The sequence below is a fragment of the Balaenoptera musculus genome, chromosome 13 (assembly GCF_009873245.2).
Source record: "Balaenoptera musculus isolate JJ_BM4_2016_0621 chromosome 13, mBalMus1.pri.v3, whole genome shotgun sequence".
Taxonomy (NCBI): Eukaryota; Metazoa; Chordata; class Mammalia; order Artiodactyla; family Balaenopteridae; genus Balaenoptera; species Balaenoptera musculus.
The window spans coordinates 8622476-8637410 of NC_045797.1; the positions used below are offsets into that span (position 1 = coordinate 8622476).

Below are 14935 nucleotides of genomic sequence, written 5' to 3' on the forward strand. Positions count from 1 at the left end.
TGGCAAAAAAAAAAAAAAAAAAAAAAAAAAATATATATATATATATATATATATATATATGTATAATCTCCATGTAATGCATTCACGAGAATATCACCTCATTCACTCATAGCAACCCTGTGAGGAGGGAGCACTATCTCTAAGTCACGGATGAGGAAATTCACATCGGGGGCACTTGCCCAAGGTCATTCAGATGGGCAGTGCTGGGGATGAGTTCTAACCCAGGTCTCTGGCTCTAAAGCTGTTTATTTCCATCAGTCCTGACAGCTCAAGAGAGCATGAGCATGAGAAAGTCTCTTACGTGTGCCGCTGTGAGCCCCCCACCAGCACACAGCCCCAGGTAGTGTTTGCTAAACTGGCACGAGGTTCTAGTGCCCAGCGTGGTGGTGGAGAGTTGGGCAGAAGGCGGGGCTGCACCTTGATTGCAGAAGGAGCTCCATCCCTGCAACGGAAGAGAGCCACGCCTGTCCTCCTGCCCCAACCCTGCAGCCCCCAAGGATCATTTTCGCTGGTGGGTGTCCTCACAGCTTAAAAGAAGACTCAGTATGTTGAAGTAAGCCTTTCACCACCACAGCCTGAGTCATCCTGACCCTTCCCAGCCACTTACTATAGTAGCTCAGCTTGCGGGGCTGTGGAATGCGGGGGCCACGTCTGTAGGACACCGAGGAAGCCTTTCTCAGACCAGGACTCCTTAGTCTGTTCCCCTCAGAGGTCCCGTCGGTCCCTAAGATGGGGCCAAGCAGCACACCTGAGACACCCTCCCCCAGTGCCCTCATCCTTGAGTCTAAACAGGTGTGCAGCCAGATGTTCCTTTCACCACAAAGGTCAACTTGGGGTGCCAAGAAAGGCAGGGACGGTTCTCCCAACAGCCTGAAGGAGGTTTGTTTGTGCAGAGGGGGTCACCCTGTGCCTTCCCCTGCCCCCATCCCTCACATACCCTACGTGGGGCTTTATTATCCATCCATTTTTGTTTAGAACGGTGCAGATACCTTCCTCACGTCCATTCTTGTGAGGGTGAGTCCCTAACTTCAAAGAAGTCCCAAAATAACCACAGCCAAAGGTGTGCTGGGCTGCTCCTGACAGAGGCCCTGCAGTGTCCATCTGCACCTACAGATGCCCACCAAAGGACACCTAGCAATCCCAGGTTCATGAAGAACCCTTTGAACTTGATTAATTAAAAGACTTGTCTTCTACATAATTCTGCCCTGGACACTTAATAAACAAGCAGCACGCTGATGTTCATGGAATTGAATCCTAAACACCATTTCTGTGTGTTCTTCCAAGTAGAAAATTCTGCGGAGTACCGGGAATAGTGACATTGGTCTTACATATTCAGGTCCTACAAAGTCAGTGAAAATTCAAAAACAAATCGAGATTGAGTGGTACATCTTAATGTCCTCTACATAGAACATGAATATCAAATATCCATTTGCTTTTTTGAGAGTCTGAGGAATAATGCAAAATAAGTAGATTGCTTGTGGGGAAAAGGCAGATACAAATATGAAATGCCTGAATAAGAGTTTATAAATCACTTTTTCAGTAACTTGCATATTTCTGATTCCAAGTCGTTCATTTCCCTACTGCCTCATCGTTAAGTGGACCACAGACCCTCTGGGAATTTGGGGGCAAGCTACTGATCTTCTCCCCAGAGAAATGTATGAGTGCATTTTTTATATAATTTTGGGAGATTCCAGACCCTCGTAAGTCTATGATGGACTGTAGACCAAGAATCCTTCTCAACACACTGCTGGTACTTGGTAAATCTTCTTCAAGGGCTATTTGGCAGTATCTATCAAAACATATACCTTTTAACTGAGTTCACTTCTCAGAATTTATGCTACAGGTATACATGTGCAAAATGATATATGTGCACAGTTACTTCTGCAACCTTGTATATAACAGGAAGATTGAAATAACCTAAACATTCATCACCGGGGGACATGACTAAGTAGCTGTGTGATGGAATAGTAGGCAGCTATAGAAAAAATGAGGAAGCTCTTTATGAAATGATATTAAGCAATCTCCGAGGTATATTGTTTTATTAATACAGTTGCAGAATTGTGTGTGTAATATGCTATCATTTATGTATTTTAAAAGGAAATATACATAAACAAATATCTGTCTGCATAGCAAACTATCTCTCAAAGAAGATGCAAGAAACTGGTAATATACATATCACCTGCCTCCTAGCTGGTGAAAGGAGGTGGGAGGGAGGATTTTCTCTACATTCTATCCTTTCGTACCCTTGTCATTTGTACCATGTGAATGTACTACTATTCAAAAATTAAATCAAGTCAATTTTTAAGGTAGTTTTATTAAATCTATGTCATTTAATATGATGCACTCATTGAGAATGATGTTTCTGAAGAATTTCTCATGACTTGGAAAAACTGCATGTATTAGATGAGAAAGAACAGAAAATTGAATTATGAACAATTTACATCTTATTCTTCCTTATGATTATATGCTTACTTACATTTTCTAAATTACAATAAAATCAGTTAGGGTTTATTAACAAGAAAAAGATCCCCTGTCCAGGTGACTTGCAAGTCAGAACCTGCAGCCTACTTCTTCCCCCAGATGCCAGCCCCATCCTTCTAGGGGCTTTTGGACAGCCGTGAACTCCAGGAGCTCAAACTCAGCTTCCTCCACCAGAAACCCCCAGATCTTTTCCTTCTTTAGATTTCAATCAGTTAATAACAATTACTAGAAACCAGAAATCAGTCATCTTGACCCCTTTCTCCCTTGTTCCTCACCCAGCCCCCCACCCCCTGCCCCCAAACTGGCCACCAAGTCCTTTGATGCTACTTCCATGATCTCATCTCTGAAGGGTCCCCTCCTCCTCATTTCTGCTACTCCTCCCTGAGGTGGGACCTCACCAGCCCAAGATCTAGTCTTTCTCTGGCTCTCCCATCCACCTGTGCATTAGAGGCATATCTCTAACGCACAGGTGGATGGGACCATCTGCTCCTCTGAGAGTCCCTACTGAGGTAAAGCCCATCCTTTCTGTGTGACATTCAAGGACCTTCACAGTCTCCCCCAACCAAACCTCCGAGACTCGGCCCTGACACTTTTCCATTCATTGCTCTCGGGTTGTTCCCCCGAGCAGCCCACATATTTTCACACTTCTGTTCCTTCTGCCCAGGATACCAGTAATCTTCCCTGTTTAGGAAATTTCTTCTCCTCCTTCCAGACACAGCTGAAATGCGCCCTCCTCGGTGGAAACTTGCCTGGCCTTCTCTCCATCGTGTACAGCAGAATTCATCACTCTGCTCCCGTACAGCCCGTAGCACAGGCAACTCCACTCCCTATATCTTATCAGAATTAACTGTATATGCTAGCACATGCTCCAACGTGTAAGCTCCCCTAGGGAGGGATATTATTCATCTCCATAGCCTCAAACGTGTAGCCGCCACACAAGGAGCATACACAGGGCACAATAAATTGCCTCTGAATAGAAAGTGTAGTGAAGTTGATAGGAAAATCATTCCAAATAAAATTTCACTTTATACAACTTCTCGGCCATAAATCTAACACTGTAGTAAAATCCAGTTGCTTTAGTATTTAAGCCCTGGATATTTGCCTAGCAGTCTTCACATGCAGACACTTCACAATGAAGGAAACAAGTTGATACTAATTCACTTTAGCGGTTAATTTACATTGTACTGGCCTGCACATCCGTATATTTATTTAATGCCCAGAGCATTAGTCTTTCATTCACAAAGCTCAAAAGAAGATGAACAGACGCCGCTAAAACTTTTCAAATATTTTCCAGTCAGGCTAAACAAAACAAAGAACATTTCACCAGAAAGGCATGCTTTTGTTTAAATGATTACTAAGTTAAAATTAGGGATAAAACCAAGGACACTGTGCAGTGACATGTTTTCGATTCAGTGTCCCCAAAGGAAAAAAATCAAAAAGAATCTCCTCACTCTTAGTTTATAATAAAATATAAACCAGTCTTTCGTGGAAGGCAGACATCTCCTTTCATGGGATTGGTCTCCAGGTCTACGGGTGTGCATCAAATTAACCAAACAACACTCACTGTCACTTAACTTCTCCTCACTGTTGTAGTAGACAAAGGAATTTCTCAGTGTGTATGTGTTTTTTACCTCAGTTCTGCGTCCCTAAGCCAGGCAAGTATCTCTCAACAGCTTTTTAGTGGCAGTGGTAAAGGTCCCCCAAACCCACTCTCAGCATTCACTTTCAGGGGATTAGTGAGTCCCTCTTTGTTCCCAACTTTGATAAGTACCTGGTCAGGTCTCCCATCTGTCAAAAGGTAGACTACTTGTGTTTCTTTATCAGCAAAAGCAATTTGCAGGGCACTCAAGGTGTTTGTGGAACTTCCAATCTACAGAAAAGAGAGAGAGAGACATACGAAGTACATACTTGAATCTCAAAAAAGATCTCACAAACAAGTGTTATTTATTCTCTGCTTCCAAAAAGAAAAGTACTTATGAAATAAAAGATACATTTAAATTAGATTGAGATAATAATTTAAGCCCAGGAATTCCAAGAAGACAAATCCCTGGATATGTCATAAAAGCATCTATGCAGACAGTCCCAGGATAGCTAGAAGCCAGGACGGTGGATTTCCCGTCCTGACGACAGAGCTCTTAATTCAATTTTATCTTTGTGTGTTTCTGTGGCAGGCACTAATTCAGTTACTGTTCATTCAGCTGTCGAAACGGCTTAAACATGCAGCCTGAATACACCCGGGCGGAGACCATGTTAGTTTCCAACCAGGATTGATTCATGACACCCAATATTCAGCAAACATGAGTGTGGTGTCATGAGCAATCCGGAGGTACAGGAAACTGTAAAGTTGTAAAACTCCTGCAGTTTCTGCCCAGGGAGGTACAGAACTGACAAAGGTGTCACTCCAAAACTCAGAATGAAAAAAAGCCAGACACACAGCAAGTACATGACTTTTGTTATGCCCATGAGAGGGCTCAGGTCACAGGGCAACCAACTGGCCCCAAATCTGGGGAGGGATGGGCCCCTGGAGAGTCAGGCAAGAGGCCAGCCCTGGCATTCTGGGACAGGATGCAGCCAGACACCAGGAGAAGAGTTGGGCTGGGGTGACTGGTGAATCAGCGGAGGCTGCCAGGTGTATGTTGGCGAGAGGCCACAGATATGGGGGCATCGGCGCTCTCTAGAAGGCTGTTTCGCCACAAACCCCACAGGGGGCTCACAGAATAGATTGGGAGAGTCTAGAGAAAGTCTCCTTCACGGTGCAGAACTGGGGGAGAGAGACACAGGAATCTGCATAGAGACCCTCTCCTCACTCTCCCTGGCAGAACAAAAGCCTTAATCTGTGTGTGTATATGGGGTTGGTGGGGGGGAGTGGGGGGCAACAATGAACACGCTCACACTAGGGCGCTGGTCAAAACCCAGGAAGGCTGGGGGAAGGAAAGAGGAAACAACAAACTCCCTACACCTGCGGAAGGAGCAGGGCCACGTGCTGGGCTCAGGGATACTGAGCAGGCCACACCCCTGAGACTCCTGGACACCATGCCTGATTAAGACTGAGGCTTATTCAGAGAACACCCACCCCCATCACTCCCCTAGAAACATCAGCTAACAAATAACTTTCAAAAGAAACGCTCTCTTTGAGGCCCAGGGTGAAGGGAAAAATCAAAAGCCGAGGATGAAGCAGACAACCCGCTGGCACGTCATCCCCTACCCTAACACACAGTATCGCTACAAGAATTTGAGGGATATGGTACAAACAAACAAACCTCAGACCCAGCCCAACTCCTAATTAGAGTAATTTTAACCCACCCCACAAAGAAAGGCATGCTCATTTCCAGGCATTAAAAATATTTATCTCAGTCTCTATATACTGCACATGATGTCCAGCTTTTAACAAAAAATAAGCATATAAATAGAAGAGTAAACAACATACTACCGAGAGACAAAAGTACTCATCAGAAACAAACACAGATATGACACAGATGCTGAAACCATCTGACAGAAAATTTAAAATAACTGTGATTCATACATTTAAAACCTCTAATGGCAAAGGTGAACATTTGAGACCAGGTGGGTAATTTCAGCAGAGGTGGAACCTTAAGAAATAATAGAATAAAAATAAAAAACTCAGTAGGATGGTGAAGAAGTCTTTCAAAGAGTTCAGAGTACAGTTGTTCCTTGGTATCCACAGGGGTTGGTCCAGGACCCTCTCCCCTTGACAGATACCAAAATCTGCAGATGCTCAAGTCCCTTATATAAAATGGCATAGTATTTGCATATAACCTATACACATCCTCACATATACTTTATTTATTTTTTAAATAAATTTATTTATTTATTTATTTTTGGCTGCATTGGGCCTTCGTTGCTGCACGCGAGCTTTCTCTAGTTGCGGCGAGCGGGGGCTACTCTTCGTTTTGGTGCGCGGGCTTCTCATAGCGGTGGCTTCTCTTGTTGCGGAGCACAGGCTCTAGGCGCGCAGGCTCAGTACTTGTGGCGCATGGGCTTAGTTGCTTCACGGAATGTGGGATCTTTCCGGACGAGGGCTCGAACCCATGTCCCTTGCATTGGCAGGCGGATTCTTAACCACTGCGCCACCAGGGAAGTCCCATCCTCCCATATACCTTAAATCTTCTCTAGGTTATGTATAATACCTAATACAGTTCAAATGCTATGTAAATAGTTGTCAGCGTGCAGCAAATTCAAGTTTTGGTTTTTGGAACTTTCTGGAATTAAAAAAAAAATTTCCATCTGGGGTTGGTTGAATCCATGAATGAGGACCCTATAGATATAGAGGAATGACTGTAGGTTCAAAACAGCCAAGGAAATAACTAGTGAACGTGAAGATAGAGGAATAGGAATTACCCAAATTAAAATACAAAGAGAGGGCTTCCCTGGTGGCGCAGTGGTTGAGAGTCTGCCTGCCAATGCAGGGGACACGGGTTAGAGCCCTGGTCTGGGAAGATCCCACATGCCGCGGAGCAACTGGGCCCGTGAGCCACGAGTACTGAGTCTGCGTGTCTGGAGCCTGTGCTCCGCAACAACAGAGGCCACGACAGTGAGAGGCCTGCGCACAGCAATGAGGAGTGGCCCCCGCTTGCCACAACTAGAGAAAGCCCTCGCGCAGAAACGAAGACCCAACACAGCCATAAATAAATAAAATAAATAAATTTTTAAAAAAATACAAAGAGAAAAAAGAGCAAATCAAAACAGAAAAGAGCATCAGAGAGCTGTGGAACAGTATCAAATGGTCTGATATATGCTTAATTGGAAACATAGGAGAAGAGGGAAAACAGGACAGAAGAAATATTTGAAAAAAAAATAATGGCTGAGAATTTTCCAAAAACAATGACAGACATAACCCCACGGACCCAAGAAGGTCAGATAACACCAAGCAGGATGAATAAAATAAATCACCTAACGCTTCTGCCAGAGTGGTATACAAGGAAGCCAAGTAGTGAGCTCGGACTTTCATCCCCACCAACTGTACCATGTCCTCCCTGCTCAATGATGTCCACTTCCACCCAGCAGTAACAAGGTGCTCCTCCCCATCAGGTGTCAACAGAGTTCGAGTGGGGAACCTGAACTTCAGCCTGCACCTGGAAGTATGAGGCAGGGCCCACCCATCCCTCTGACAGAGCAGTGTGAGACAGAGCCAACTAAATAGAAGGCTAGAAGAATATCCAGAGTCTCATAACATAAAACAAAAATGTCTAGGATTCAATTGATAATCAGTCCATCGTACCAAGAACCAGGAAGCTCTCAACCTGAAATAAAAAAGATAATAGACACCAACAGCAAGAAGACAAATATGTTAGAATTATTCGACAAAAATTTTAGATTAGCCATGAAAAAAATACTTGAGCTAGCAATTACCAACAATCTTGAAACAAATGAAAACCGAAATGCATCAGCAAAGAAAAAGAAGGTCTCATCAGAGAAAAAAAAAAAGACAAGAAGGAGAACCAAATGGAACTTTTAGAACTTAAAAATAACAATAACTAAAATTTTTTAAATTCTCTGACCCAAGGACTGGCTATGCCAGCTGACCACTGCTCTGTGACACCAGCACACGGCAGGCTCAGAACGTCTGAGTGTTCTCCTGAACTTACTGGGTTGATTCCTGGACCAAACTAGTCCAAAGAATAATAGAGGAATCTGGTCTTCTTGGAAATGAATTTTGCACATTCAGCAAGCAAGCAAGAGTTCTTCAATGAAGACTTTTGAAGAGAGCAGAATCACACTTTACAAAAAAATGATCTGACATATTTTTAGCCACTTAGATGGCTGATACTATTCATCAGTGATTTTTACACAAAGCAGAACCCACTTATGTTTTTACCCAATGAGATTACATATATAATATCTTGCTATCACAAACTCTAAATTAGTGGGCTCTGAATTAAGATATTTCCTACTGTAAAAGAAGACAACATATGTCCCAAGGAACTTCAATGGATAATCCTGGACATTTAACAAATTGATTATGAATTTAATATTCTTTCCCAGCATAAGGTAGCCAGTTAGGACAAAATTTTACAGGCATTAATATTTCTTATAGATTTCCTCCTCCCATTTTTATTTTATTTATTTATTTGGCCATGCTGCGCAGCTTGTGGGATCTTAGTTCCCTAACCAGGGATCGAACCTGGGCCTTTGGCAGTGAAAGCGCGACTCCTAACCACTGGACTGCCAGGGAATTCCCCCCCCCCCCTTCCATTTTTAAAAAACAAATCCCAGGGGAACTCCAGAACATCCCAATGACAGTGCAAGTTCTGCTTGGTTAATATTCAGGGAGCGTCACTAACACCCATGTGCGACTTCCTGCCAAATCCAGGACTCTAAACTCAGGCACTGAACTATTTTAAAGATACTTGCGATCCATATTGGACTTCTAAGAATAACTCTTGATCTCAGTTTTAGTATATCTTAAATATCTGGAATGCTATGTGGTTCTAGAAAAAGAACTTTTAAAATTAAGTTCAAGACAAGAGAAAATTTGAGGAAAGGCAAATTCTCCCCAGTAGTCTGTGTAAATGCCAAGAGCAGCAGCTTTAAAGTTCTCCAAGTAAAATGCAGGCCTGAAGAAAGTATTTCACCTTCTTATGATATCCTGCTGCCCTATCTCTCTCCTTGCTTTCAGCCCTTACCACTCACACTGTACTGTATGTTTCCACAGGTTCATTACTTTTGAACAAAGTCCACTGTTAAAAACAGCTGTAATATATCATTTGAAGCAAGAATGAAGCGTCAGAAGAAACAAATATGAATGTTTAAGTAAAAAAAAATTATATTTTGAAATTCGTTTTCATAAAAGTGCTGAGACTTGAGCCAAGAGCAGTGCTGTCAATAGAAGTTTATCTAAGTGTTAGATATTGACAGAAAAGATTGAATTAACATGACCTCTGTAAGCAAAATGAACGTCTGTGTGAAGCCATGGCTATCCTTGGCGTTCAAAGCACTTTCTCAAGCATTTCTATCCTGATCTCTATCCTTCTTCTCCCAGACCCAGCCTCCTTCTTACCTTAATATCTCTAACCCAGGCCTGGGCCCCTTTCAAATTATCCTCATCAATTTCAACAAGTTTTTCCCGCCAAGCAACGGCTTGAGCATCAAACTGCACAAAATTGAATTTCCTTTTATACTTCAGCTGCTCCTGTAAGAGACAATTATTATTTAGCCATGAAACCACTTATGTGTGAGAAAAGATTAGGACAGATCATGGTTTGATATATTTTAATCGTTTGATATCTCTTTTCAGTTCTAGAAGCTAAAAATTATATTCAATAGAGAAAATCTTTCCTAGTTCAAAAGGCATTTAAATAAAATTTACACACAGGTTGGCTATTAAACATTTACAAATGTATATATGTATAAACATATATATATATATATCACATATATGTATAAGTTTATATGTATAATGTGATATTAAATCTTGTGTTTAATACTGACATTAATGGTATACCGAATATGCACACTAAATGCTTAAAAGAATCCAAAACAGTGTTATCGCTTTGGTCAACATCTTTTTGGTAAAGCTATTATTTGGTTACAGATTTATTCACTTGGCTTCCATCCATCAGCTCATGTTTCTCCAGTAGAAGTTCATCAAATTAAAAATTCTATTTTGTATTTGTCAAACACTCCCTGCCATTGTTTTCTATGGTTCATACTCACGTCAAGACTACCAAGTCATGACAGTCCTCTGATAGCCATTTATATGTGTGGAAACTAGGAGTTAGGGAGTGTTAGCAGCCTGCTTTGGGTAGTACAACTCAGAGGCAGCACAGGTGGAATGAGGACCAGAAGCTCCTGACCATCAGCCCACGCTCCTCCCGCACATTAGTTCTGGGGCCAGTGCATGCAGCATCCCTAACACGCACTGGTAATTAAAATAAGCATGCCGAGCTGAAGAGTATCTGGAAAACAATGGAGGCGTGTGCACACCACAGATTCCAGGATAGAGAAAACCTGGGGCAATGGACATAGCAATTTCCTTAGCAACCCGTATATGTTGTAGGAAGGACCCACAGAAGGAAGGGTCTGCTTGCAAAGAACTGATGATGCTCTCACTGGCAAAAGGGAGCCTTTTTCTGAAGTGGTTTTTCTGTGATTTCTGAGTGCAAACCTGGCCTGTGCATCTCTCATAACCACTACAGGTGTTGACTGGCGGAGATGCACTCATGATACTCAGGCCCCCAGGTGCTTGATCCCGACAGCTCCATCTCACCTGTATGAGCTGGATGATCTTGTTCTTCACCAGGTCCAGTTTCCCCTTCATTGAGTGAGACGTGTCAATGAGAATATAGACACAATCACTAGGCACTTTTCCAAAAAGGACTTGACTCCCATCCTGTAGCCGTTTAATCCTAGGCGGGAAATAGTTGAAAGGGAATGGTTAGAGCCTGTGGCACTCAGAGCATCTTCCTAAGAACTTAACGATACCTCTACAGAGGAAAATCAATAGGACAGAAAAATAAATCCAATACTGGGCTCCAAAGCCAAAAGTAAATTACTTCCAGTCATCTGATATTTTTGAGGCCTTTAGCTATGACTTCACACCATTTATTCTTCTAACCCTGCTGACTGCAGTCAAGCTAGTAATGCCAGCACATTCCTGAAGCTTCAATGAAGCTTATGGATAGAATCAAGCAACCCCAGATCCCAGTAATAACCAAGCACTAGGTGGTCATGTAAGCAGGACTGCTTCTGTGGTCCAGGCTCAGGATCCCATCACAGGATGTAGATTAAATTCATGGTTGCAGGCAAACCCTGGGGGAGAGGGTGGGGCAGATAAAAAAAATATTTGAAACTGAGTTCAGAGTTCAGCAAGGCCCAGTCAACTAGACTTTACAGGGCAAAACACTGAAGAGGAGATCACTGCATAGGAGAGAAAGAGCGTCAGAGAGGGATGGAAAGAGAGATTGAAAGGGAGAGACAATGTGCTCCAGATATCTGCAGAAGGGTGCCCTGGAGATTTTGGCTAAGTCATGATCAGGGCATGTGTGTGAAGAAACTACTGAAGCCAGGGAATAAATCACCAAAAAAGTAATAGATGGACCAACCCCTCAGAGCTCACACAAGTCTGGAAATAGTTCATCTTCCAATCAGCCAGAGTGGAAAAGCCTCCATAATGCATGTGGCCTCAAGTAGAGTCCTCACAAGGGTATTGCCTTAATAATAGGACCAAATTAGTCCTGAACGAAAAGCTCCCCTGCACCTACGCTGACATAACTTAAAAGCAAGCCCCAGAGTAACTTACTGCATTCCAAGTAACAACTGCATCACAGAACACACATAAAAAATGCATCAAAATCCAGTACCCAACAATGTAGAATTCAAAATATCTGGCATCCAGTAGAAAATTACCAGGCACACAGAGAAGCAGGAAAATATGACCCATAACCAGAAGAAAGACAGATCAAAAGAAACATACCTCAAAATGACACAGATGATAGAATTTGCAAAAAAGGATGTTACACAGCTATTGTAAACATAATCCATATGTTCAAGAAGGTAAAGTAGGAACAGAATGAGGAGAGGAATGGAAGATCTAAAAAAAAATCCTCTGAGGAAACATCTAGAGATATACAATGACTGAAATGAAAAATACACTGCATGCTATTAACAGTGAAGTAGACACTAGCAGAAGAAAAGACCAGGGAATTTTAAGAAAGACATAGTAATAGTAAACAATTCAAAATAAAACACTGAGAGAAAAAGGTTAAAAAAATATAACAGAATAAGCAACCCATGGAACAATATCTAGGAGTCTAACACATGTGTAATTAGACACTAAGGAGGGGGAAAAGGGGACAGCAAAATATTTGAAGAAATACAATCAAATGTTTCCAGTTTTGATGAAAACAATACACCCACAGATCCAAGAAGCTCAAAGAACCCAAATAGAAAGAAAAAAACAACAACAACAACAACACCACGACACATCATAATATAATGGCTGAAATTTAGTGATAAAGAAAAAAATCTTAAAAGGAACCAGAGACAACATAGGAATAATAGGTGACTTCTCATCATGCAAGCGAAAAAGAATGGGGAACGATTTTTAAAGTATTAAAAGATAAAACTGTAAACCTAGAATTCAATACTTAGCAAAAATACCTTCCAAAAATAAAAGTAAATTCAAGAGTTTTTCAGACTAAAACAGCTGAGAGAATGCATCACCAACAGACCTGTGCTAGGATCTATACAAAAAGAGTAAAGAGCAACAGAAATCAAAAATATGTGAATAAATACAAAATAACATTTATTCTCATTTTAAATCTGTTTACAAGACAATTGATTGTTTATAATGTATTTTGGGTTTATAGCATATGTGGAAGTAAAGTGTAGGACAGCAATAGACAAGTCAGAAAGGGAATGGAAGCTGAAGACTTTCATGATGTACGTGAAGCAATATATTATTATCTGAAGCTAGACTGTGATAAGTTAAAGATGTATATTGTAAATGCTAAAGTAGTCACACCACAACAAAACAAAACAAAGAGGTAGAGTTAACAAGCCAATAGTGGGGATAAATGGAATCGTAAAAAATATTCAAACAAAAGTAGGCAGAATAAGGGTAAAAAGGGAACAAAGAACAGGTGGAACAAATAGAAAACAAATAGCAAGATCTTAGGTTTAAATCCAACTAAATCAATAATCACATTAAATATAAATGATCTTAACACTCCAATGAAAAGCAGAGATTGTCCGATTGGATTAAAAATAATATCCTTACATATTCTGTTGACAAGAAGCCTATTTCAATATAAGATACATATAGGTAAAGGTAAAAGGACAGAAAAAAGAAAAATCCTGCAGAAAATAACAAAAGAAAGCCAGAGTAGCTATATTGATATTAGACAAAGCAGATTCCATAACAAAGAATATTACCAAAGATAAAAAGGGACATTTCATAACAATAAGGGAGTTGATTCATCAAGAGGACCTAACAACACTAAATGTACATGTATTGGCTAATCGAGCTTCAAATTACATGAAGAAAAAATTTTAGAACTGAAAGAAAAATTGGACAAATACACAACTATAGTTGGAGATTCTAACACTCTTCTCTCAATAATTTATAGAACAATTAAGCAGAAAATCAGTAATAATATGGAAGATTTGAATAATACTATCAACCAACTTGAGCTGAGATATTCAAAGTATACTCCACCCAACAAAAGTGGTTTTTTCTTCATATTCTGGGCCACAAAACAGATCTCAACAGATTTATAAGAACTGAAATCATACAGTATTTCTCTGTCCACATTGAAATTAAAAGCTATCAGGAAAAATTCACAAATACTTGGGAAGTAACCCTTTGGTCAAAGAAGAAATCAAAGGGGAAATTAGAAAATGTTTTGAGATGAATGAAATGAAATACAACATATCAAAATTTGTGAGAGACAGCTAAAGCACCACTCAGAGGGAAATTTATAAAATTAAATGTTTATATTAGAAAGGTAGGTCAAGATCAGTGATCTAAGTATCTATCTTAAAAAACTTAAACCCAAAGTAAAGAGAAAGAAGGAAATAATAAAGATAAGAGTAGAAATCAATGGCATAGAAAGGAGAAAACCCTACAGAGAAACAAAACAAAACAAAACAACAACAACAACAGTGAAACCAAAAGCCAGTTCTTTGAAAAGATTGATAGGACGGATAACCTCCAGTCAGACTTAGAAAATAAAGATGACATAAAGGACCAATATCAGCTCTATGTATAAAGAAATTGAATGCAGAGTTAAAAACAAAAAACAAAAACCTTCCCACAAAGAAAAACTCTAGGCCCAGATGGCTTCAATGGTGAATTCCATGAACATTTAAAGGGGAGATGATACTAATTCTCCATGAAGTCTTCCAGAAAATACAAGAGGAGAGAAACCTTCCCAGCAACCCTTGATACCTGGTGGGAGGAGGGGGACAAACAGACCCAGAAGCTGCCAGGTGGGGTGTCTTCTAAGCAGCTTCCTTTTCCCCAGATTTGAAATCCAAAACTACTCTCCTTATGGAGTCAATCCCAAAACCATAAGCACAGAAGACTCCAGAAGCAAGGATTACTTTTTCTGAGTAACCCATCACCAGCTGGGTTTTGAGAAACTGGGGCTCTGCAGAGTCTATATGGGGGGAGACAGGTGTCTGCAGCTTGTCGTTTATAACAGAAAACATGGAAGGAGGGAAAAAGCTCTGATTGCAAGTGACTACTACAGGCTGGGTACTAGCCTAAACTCATTAGACTTAGTATCTAATCTAATCCACAGAACACATTTGTAAATGGCATTATCATTCCTGCTTTATAAATGAGAAAGCTGATGCACAAAGACACTGACTAACCTGCCCAGGGTCACAGAAAATAGCACACTGGGATTAGAATCCAGCTCTATCTGACCTTAGGGCCCATGCACCTAAATGCACGTGGTCTTCATATTCTAGAGCATCATCTAGAGCACCT

General features: G+C 41.0%; 1 protein-coding gene across 1 annotated transcript in view; it reads right to left on the minus strand.

The window, feature by feature from the left end:
• Window positions 1-14935, minus strand: part of VWA3B (von Willebrand factor A domain containing 3B) — a 211562-nt gene that overhangs the window by 90854 nt on the left and 105773 nt on the right. Inside the window, 3 exon segments of the mRNA XM_036872281.1 lie at window positions 4253-4351; window positions 9500-9631; window positions 10709-10847. Coding sequence (XP_036728176.1) covers window positions 4253-4351; window positions 9500-9631; window positions 10709-10847 — 370 coding nt within the window.